We start from the raw sequence: 8,539 nt of genomic DNA, 5'->3' as shown, positions 1-8,539 counted from the left end.
TCGAGTGCCACACTTGCCTCTTTCACTTGATTTTCTTTCTTCTTCTTCTTTTTTTTAATTTTTAATTGATTTCTGAGAGGAAGGGAGAGGGAGAGAGAAACATCAGTGATTGAGAGAGAATTATGGATCGGCTGCCTTCTGTACGCCCCCTACTGGGCATCGAGGCTACAACCCAGGCATGTGTCCCGACCGGAATCGAACCGTGTCCTCCTAGTTCATAGGTCAACGCTCAACCACTGAGCCACACCAGCTGGGCTTAAATTTTATTTTCCAGTTAGAGTTGCATTCAATATTACTTTATATTAGTTTCTGGTGTACAGCATAGTGGTTAGACAAGAATATACTTTACAAAGTGATCCCCCTGTTAAATTTTATAATTTTTACATATCCCGAAATAATGTTTTTGGATTTCTTTTCAATGGTTTACAAACAGAAAGCCTTTATTGGCCCGTGGGTCACACCCGGGGGTAAGTCGGCTTGAGGCGGGAGCCTCATTAGCACATTTCCGACCGGAGATGGGGACCGGCGCCGAGTCTCTGCTCCCCCAGCAGCCCTCTCCCTCATCACGTTTCTCCCGAGAGCGCCTCCCGAGCCTCTCCCGTGCGAGGGCCGTGTCTTTTCCTCCTGCTGCAGATTATTTTGAAAACAATCTTCCAAGAGTCCTGATGGGCCCCAACCCCCAGCTGATGTGCACCCGACCTGCGAGTCTTCTGCAAAGGGCCGGACCGCTCCCCCCAACCAGCCTCCGCTTCCCGGGGGCCCTGTAGCCTCCATATGTCCACCTGCCCTGGCAAGAGCCCAGGGCAACGCTGCGTGATGTCCAGAGCGCCTCGCCAAGTCTGAGCCCGCCGCCTGCTGAGAAAGGAGACAGAAACGACAGCTCGACCTTTCATGCCCGGACACACACCTTTCGAAAAGAATAGTCTTTCGTGACATGTAAAAGTGATATAAAATTCAAATGTCCGTATCCATAAGTAAAGTTTTATTGGAACCCAGCTACGTTCATTCATCTACGAATTGTCCGTGGTGGTGTTTGAGCTACAAGGGCAGAGTTGGGTGGGGTCAGAGACTGGACGGCCCGCAGAGCTAAACTAATTACCATCTGGCTCTTTTCGGAAAAGTTTGCTGCCCCTTTTGCAAGCGATTCCCACACCGCGTCTGCCTTTTGCTTCACTCCTTTGTCTACTCTGTCCTGGGCGCCACCGGACATCTGGGTCTGCCCTGAAAACCCTGGAATGTTAGCCTCGGGATAACCCCTTGACCCTGACAGGACAGTGACACCCAGAGGTGGACAAGCTTCTGCTGCCCTCCCACCCCCCACCCCCACCCCAGGGGAGTGTGCAGTCCCCTGGGAGCCAGCTGTCACCCACTGCACCCCACCACCTCTCTGCCCCACTCTGAATAGCTTGCAGTTCAAGAATGATTGATTAGCTCTGGCCGGTGGCGCTCAATGGTTAGAGTGCATTAAAATTTTAAATTCACATTTGACCTAAAAATCCACTTTTAGAAATCTAGCCCCTGGAAGCAAAAGTACCAGAACACAAGGATATTCATACAAAGTGTTTACTGTAGTATCATATAATAAAAGGCTAGTATGCAAATTGTCCCCTTGGGAGTTTGCTCACTATGACGTGCACTGACCACCAGGGGGCAGCGCAGAATGAAGGAAGGCCCCCCGCCTGCAGCTGGCAGCTGGGGAAGGAAGGCCCCAATCAGCCCTGATCACCAGCCAGGCCTAGGGACCCTACCCTGCACAATTTCCTGCACCGAGCCTCTGGTTATTTATAATGGTACAGAATTAGCAACCTGAGGGCCCATCCATAGGGGCCTGACTGAATAAGTATCTGTGCTGCAGCATGGACCGCTATGGACCTGGAGGGATATCTGGTTCCCGAGGGATTCTGATGGGAAGGCAGGAACCCAGTTCCAAGGGTCCATTTCGAGACTTCCAAGAAGCCGCAGTGGTAAGAGCCGAGTTCATAGCTCCCTGAGCCAGGGCGGAGGCGGAGCCCTGGATTTCACCTGGGACATCTTCTCCCTGGAGGATGCGCGGCCTCAGCACACATTCCAACTCAGCTGGCTCGGGGGCAGGGGGAGCTGGCACTAGGGGGCCCCAGGAGTGGGGCGCCCACAAGGACAACCAGAGTTTGCAGGCTGAAAGGGCTTAATACAGATGTACTCGACCGGCGCCTCCTTAAATCCATTACGAGGACTGCAGCCCACCTTTAGCTCCGCCCGCACCACTCTGCTAAGCCTGCAAGCGGCAAACGCGGGACCGAGGTCGCTAGGTGCACGGGGCGCAGAAGCCCAGCCATGCAAAGGGAGGACTACAACTCCCAGCATGCCCCGCGCACTCCCAGAAGGCCGCGAGGGCCGCTTCCGAGCTGGGCGTTCCCGACAGGCCTCGCGGCGGCCGCCAACCGCTCGATTTGAATCGCGGCACCGCTCGGGGTGGCGGTGGGATGGGTGCCCCGTCGTTGCCCGCGGCCTGGCAGCTCTACCTCAAGGACCACCGCGTCTCTACGTTCAAGAACTGGCCCTTCCTGGAGGGCTGCGCCTGCACCCCGGAACGGGTGAGACGGCGGGGGGGCCCGGGGTCCCAGGCCCGTCCCACCGGGCTCAGGCCTGCCGTCCCCTCCCGCGGGCTCGGTCCCTCTCTGGTCTCCCGGGGTGTCCCCCCCTCGGGCTCGGCCCCCTCTGGGCTCCCGGGGTGTCCCCCCCGTGGGCTCGGCCCCCTCTGGGCTCCCGGGGTGTCCCCCCCGTGGGCTCGGCCCCCCTCTGGGCTCCCGGGGTGTCCCCCCCGTGGGCTCGGCCCCCCTCTGGGCTCCCGGGGTGTCCCTCCCGCGGGCTCGGCCCCCCTCTGGGCTCCCGGAGGGCACGCGCCGCGGGTCCGAGCCTGCCTTCCCTTGCAGATGGCCGCGGCCGGCTTCATCCACTGCCCCACCGAGAACGAGCCCGACCTGGCCCAGTGCTTCTTCTGCTTCAAGGAGCTGGAAGGCTGGGAGCCGGACGACGACCCCCTGTAAGTGCCGCCTGCCCGCCCCCCCGCTCTGCGCGGAGCTGGGAAACCGCATGTCCAGGAAGGACGCGTGGGGCGGGAGCGGTTCCGGCCTCATTTTGCGCCCAAGCAGCTGTTGCAAGTGGACGAACCTCGGCGCCTCCTGCCGCTTCCGCCTCATCATCCTGATGGGGCCAGTGCCCCGCGGTGCGTGTTGAAGAGGCTCCTTCCTGTCGGTCCCCGAGGCCTTGGAGGTTGGACAGAACCCGGGAGCAGCTCCTGTTGTGACCAGGGGTGCCCAGGTGCCTTTCTGGTTTCAGAGTTTGTTTTTTTTAATATATCTTATTGACTTTTTTACAGAGAGGAAGGGAGAGGGATAGAGAGTTAGAAACATCGATCAGCTGCCTCCTGCACACCCCCCGCTGGGGATGTGCCCGCAACCAAGGTCCATGCCCTTGACGGGAATCGAACCTGGGACTCTTCAGTCCGCAGGCTGACGCTCTAGCCACTGAGCCAAACCGGTTAGGGCAAGAGCTTGTTTTTTTTAAATATGTTTTTATTGATTTTAGAGAGGAAGGGAGAGGGAGAGAGAGAGAGAGAGAAGCATCAATGATGAGAGAGAATCAAGCCTGCAACCCAGGCATGTGCCCTTGACTGGAATCGAACCCAGAGCCCTTCGGTCCACAGGCCCACGCTGTGTCCACTGAGCCAAACCAGCTAGGGCTTGTTTCAGTTTTAAACCCCAAGCCTTATTGCGCTACAGTTCACACACCACCAACCAGCCTTCCAGAGGGGCTCCGGGCCCTGTGGGGTTCGCTCTGTAGGGGACGGAACCTGTGTCTGCATTCAGGGCCCGCAATGGCTTCTGCCGGGCAGTGCCCGCGCTCACCTTCCCCGCGGAGTCGCCTGTTTCCACCACTTTCCTTTCCCGTAGAGAACGAGCCCAGTTGTTTCTCTTGTTGGCCAGGGAATGTGTTTGCGGCCGCGACCCGGTGTTGGCGGGATGGCATGGCGGGCACACCAGGAGCCCCTGGGAAAGGCCAGTGTGTTCTGGGGAGTGGGTCTCCTATGCCCGGTGATGTTTTCATGTCCTTGTCACTGTGGGCTGACCCTCTGGACTTCGTGTGGCTGTGTGTTCGTTCGCAGGGTTCTGGCTCGGTGCTGGGCGCTCCGCCCGCCTGCTTCCCCACGGAGACGTGATGGTGCGCGGCCCAGCGCTTCCCTGGAGAAGCCTGGCCCGCGGGCCTTATTCCAAACCGGTAGATTATGTGACAATTCCCAGGGTATGAGGCTGCTTCACAGCATCCCTAGAGGCCCTGAGCCCGTTTGGCTCAGTGGATAGAGGGCACCAGCCCAGACTGAAGGGCCACAGGTTCCATTCCGGTCAGAGGCACATCCCTCCGTTGCAGTCTCGGGTGAGGATTAAAACAAAAAATACCCTGAGGGTTTTAGAGGGATCTGGACTCACCTAGCACTTCCTACTAACTGCTCAGGGCTCCCGGTAAACTCCATCGGGGAGGGGAGGGGCGGGAGGGGGCGTCCACAGAGGGAAGGCGCTGCGCTGAGCCGCGTGGGGAAGTGGCCGGGGACCTAGTCCTGGTTCCGTCTACTTGGGACGTCACTCTGCTCTCCAGCGAGCAGGGCGCCTGCAGACGGAGGGGTGGGAGGCAGTGGCGACGAGCTGCGGCCTCTGCCTCCACCACCTCGTTGACCTGCTCCTGTGTCGCTCCTCTAGGGAGGAACACAAGAAGCATTCGTCGGGCTGTGCCTTCCTTTCTGTCAAGAAGCAGTTCGAGGAGCTGACCCTCGGTGAATTCCTGAAACTGGACAAAGAAAGAGCCAAGAACAAAGTGGTACGTGTGATGGGTGAGAGCCCCGAGCCGGCCTGCTGGGCGTCCGCAACGCCGAGCCCTCCAGCCCCACACCCTCTCGGCAGCACGTCTGTGAGATGGCGTCTCTGTTGTTCTTGTTTCCACAACCGTTTACAGATGTAAAGCCCATTAGCCCGGTGGCTGCACAGAAACAGGCATGGGCTGGTGGGTGGCCGCAGGCTGAAGGTGGCAGACCAGCCTTGTTTATCGTTAGGGGACAGTCGTTAGGGGACAGGCGAGAGAAAGCTGTGCCTGAGCAGACGGGAGGAAGACTGGGGTGGCCAGTGAGGCTGAAGGCGACTATAGACGCCCAGAAAGGCAGTGCTGGGGCCTGTTGTGGAGGTGACAGCACTGCCCAGCAGGAAGCCACCAGGGGGCGCTGTCGCACCGGCGGGTGGGCGGCATTTATTGGGCATCGGGTGTTTGTTCTCCCGTCATACAGAACACTTCCAGTGATGCATGAGGTTTTATGTCTCTGTTTAGTCATAAACGGTATGAGCTTCTATAAGGGGTGGCCACTGCCACCCAGTGTATTTCCTTCCAGGTCATTTAAAATTTACATATTTTAAAGAGGGATGGAAAGTTTAAGCTAAGCCGCGGCCCTCAAGTCTGTGATGTCCTAGGTCCGTGGTTGGCAAACTGCGGCTCGCGAGCCACATGCAGTTCTTTGGCCCCTTGAGTGGCTCTTCCACAAAATACCGGCTCCTCCACAAAATACTGACTTCTGCGCATGGGCCACGAAGTTTCAATCGCACTGTACGTGCTCGCCCGCACGTGGCTGGCTCCCTAAGGCTCATCTGTTTTGTAGGCTATTTCAGCCCAGGTGTGAAGTCTGTTACGTGAGTGCACCACACAGTGCAGGGCAGTCGTTTATCAGGCGTTTTATTGAGAACCAGAGGACACGCTGTGCTGTGCTGCACCGATGCGGGCGGCGGGGCGGGTGCTGTGCTGTGCTGTGCTGTACCGATGCGGGCGGCGGGGCGGGTGCTGTGCTGTGCTGCACCGATGCGGGCGGCGGGGCGCACGACAGCCCTGCGTGTGCATCGCTGCCCCCGCCTTTTGGGGAAGTGAAGTGAGGCAGAGCCGGTGTGAACGAGGCCAGCCCACGACAGCCCTGCGTGTGCATCGCTGCCCCCGCCTTTTGGGGAAAGTGAAGTGAGGCAGAGCCGGTGTGAACAAGCCCGGGGAGGGTGAACTTCAGACGGGAGCACCCGGAGCAACTGCTTCTCTGCGGACTCGGGATCCTAAACCTGGGGGTGGGGCAGGCGGGAGCTGCCGCGCAGGTTGCTCGGCCAGTTTCACTGTTTCTCACAGGAGGTTCTTGTTGTTTCTTCAACCCCTTTGGTAGGAAGCGTGTGTGTGACGGTGCTGGCCTCCGTGTGGTGGTGCCAACATGGAACCTGTGTGCACAGGGTCTGCAAGGGCTCAGGCGCGGGTCCCTTACCAGGCTCACCATTGGCTGTTTTCTCTTGTTCTTGTCAATGTATTATTTTTAAAATCAAATTTTCTTTTAAAAAAATGTTTATTATTACTATTTTTAATCTTTACTCAAGGATATGTTTTCACTGATTTCAGAGAGAGAAAAGAAGGGAGGGAGAGAGAAACATCGATGGGTTGCCTCTTGAACGCACCCAGATCGGGGTTTGAACCTGAAACCAGGGTATGTCCCCACTGGGAATCAAACCTGTGACCTTTTGGAGTAAGGACAGATGGCACTCCAACCAACTGAGCCACACAGGCCAGGGAAAAATTAAATTTTCTTTTAATTTTAAAGTAAGTAAGCCACATGGCTGGTGCGGCCCAGTTAGTTGGGGCATCGTCCTGTACAGCAGAAGATGAGCAGTTCACTTCCTGGTCAGGGCACATGCTCAGGCTTCGGGTTTGATCCAGGTCGGGGTGAGTTCGGGAGGCAGCCAATTGATGTGTTTCTCTCTTTCTCTCCCTCTCTCTTTTTTTCTCTCTCCCTCTCTAAAGTTCATTTTTTAAAAAAGTACATATTGAAAGTAATTTTTAAATGTTAGAGTTTGTTCTTTAATGTGACAAATCAAGGAGAATAAAAATTAAGGTAGGGCAGCCCTAGCTGGTTTGGCTCAGTGGATAGAGCGTGGGCCTGCGGACTGAAGGGTCCCGGGTTCAGTTCTGGTCAGGGCACATGCCTGGGTTGCGGGCTCGATCCCCATAGGGGGCGTGCAGGAGGCAGCCAGTCAATGATTCTCTTTCATCATTGATGCTTCTCTCTCTCTCCCTTCCTCTCTGAAATCAATAAATATATATTTTTTAAAATTAAGGTGGGGCAGGCGGTCCCTGGGTGCTAATGTGGTTGTCACTTGCTCTCCGGAGGGAGCGCTGAGCCGGCGGAAGGCTGGAAGCTAGCCCTGGGGGGCAGGAGGTGGAGGTGCTGTGTTCGGAGGAAGCTAGTGTTTGACAGGGCCCTTCGCCCGGACGAGAGGAGGCTCTGCCAGGCTCGCGGGGCAGCCCGGCCGGTGCTGCTCGGACCCCATTCTCGCTGACCTCAGCCACACGGTGCGATTTGGAAGCTGCTGTTTCGCTCTCCTGAGTCTGTTCTTTATTTCCAGGCAAAGGAAGCCAACCATAAGCAGAAAGAGTTTGAAGAAATCGCAAAGAAAGTCCGCAGTGCCATCGAGCAGCTGGCAGCCATGGAGTGAGGCCCCGCGCACTCCTGGACCCTCGGAGGGCGTGGTCGCCAAGGCTTGGTCCCCAGTGTCGCCGCTGCCTGTGGCCGTGGCCGTGACCTAGGGAAGGAGGCACTGACCGCGTGGAGTGAGAACTTAAGCCGCCGTGTTTTCTCGTGAAAGCGGGGCCACGGCGTCCTGTCTGCGCCTGGCGTTGCTGAGGGCCGCGCTGATTCTCTTTCTTTGGTTGCCACGGCTTATGGATCCTGGAGGTGCAGGGGGGTGGGGGGGGGGCAGGTGTGGGCACGTGGGCTTCCGGCTCACAGCCTGAGATTTATACGAGCGCATCATAGGTCTTTGCTGCTGGACGAGTAGAGGATGAAGGATGCCAGTTCACGTGCTTCTGCATCATTAAGCCTAAGCTATGGCGTGCATTTCCGTGTCCCAGTGCTCTATTCTCTCCCTTCGCGAGTCCTGTGACCCCTCACCTGCCAGGCCTGGCTGTTCTGTGTGTATTCAGGGTCTCCCCACCTGGTCATCAGGACCTTCAAGGCTGCAGAGGGACTGTAGTGGAGCCCCGAATGGCTGGGAGCCCCGAGTGGCTGGGAGGGACGCGAGGACTGGGTCTTGGGTAAAGCCAGCCTCTTGCTTTGAGGTCGGTTGAAGGTCCTCCCCCTCCGATGGGCACATGACAAGGTTACAACATTTCCCCAAAACAGACAAGGAAAAGGTTCCAGGGCCGCTCAGTGCCCGACCCTCTCGTGCAGTGGGCTGTCCCTGTCCTGCGCGGCTCCACCCACGGCCGGGCGGGAGGAAACCCACGGAGCAGCTCCTGGCCTGGTCCGCTGTCCCCTTCCCTTGAGAGGGACCCACGTCACACCCTCGCCGCTGTGGAATGACCCTCCTTTCACTGTTCATGCCCCTGTTGCCCAGAACCTGAGTCCCCAGTGGGCCACCTGGCAAGCGCCCCCTCTCCAGGCCCTGGCCGCTGCAGAGCCAGCAGCAGCGATTTTGGGGGGTGGGGTGGAGAGGGGGTG

The 8,539-nt window shown here is 57.8% G+C and overlaps 2 protein-coding genes across 2 annotated transcripts in view; both read left to right on the top strand.

Annotated features, from left to right (window-relative positions):
• The window catches only part of AFMID (arylformamidase), a 10,484-nt gene extending 9,818 nt beyond the window's left edge, over positions 1–666 (top strand). Inside the window, 1 exon segment of the mRNA XM_014450136.2 lies at positions 634–666. Coding sequence (XP_014305622.2) covers positions 634–666 — 33 coding nt within the window.
• A 1,733-nt stretch (positions 667–2,399) lies between these two features.
• BIRC5 (baculoviral IAP repeat containing 5) lies at positions 2,400–7,936 on the top strand. Its single transcript, XM_006108106.3, has 4 exons — positions 2,400–2,573; positions 2,913–3,022; positions 4,734–4,851; positions 7,446–7,936. The coding sequence occupies exons 1-4, from the start codon at positions 2,463–2,465 to the stop codon at positions 7,533–7,535; spliced, it is 429 nt and encodes a 142-aa protein (XP_006108168.1). The 5' UTR covers positions 2,400–2,462; the 3' UTR covers positions 7,536–7,936.
• The last annotated feature ends 603 nt before the right edge of the window (positions 7,937–8,539 follow it).

The sequence above is a fragment of the Myotis lucifugus genome, unplaced genomic scaffold (genome assembly GCF_000147115.1).
Source record: "Myotis lucifugus unplaced genomic scaffold, Myoluc2.0 scaffold_1762, whole genome shotgun sequence".
Taxonomy (NCBI): domain Eukaryota; kingdom Metazoa; phylum Chordata; class Mammalia; order Chiroptera; family Vespertilionidae; genus Myotis; species Myotis lucifugus.
The sequence above is the reverse complement of the archived record's forward strand: the minus strand, read 5'-3'. Positions and strand labels throughout refer to the sequence as shown.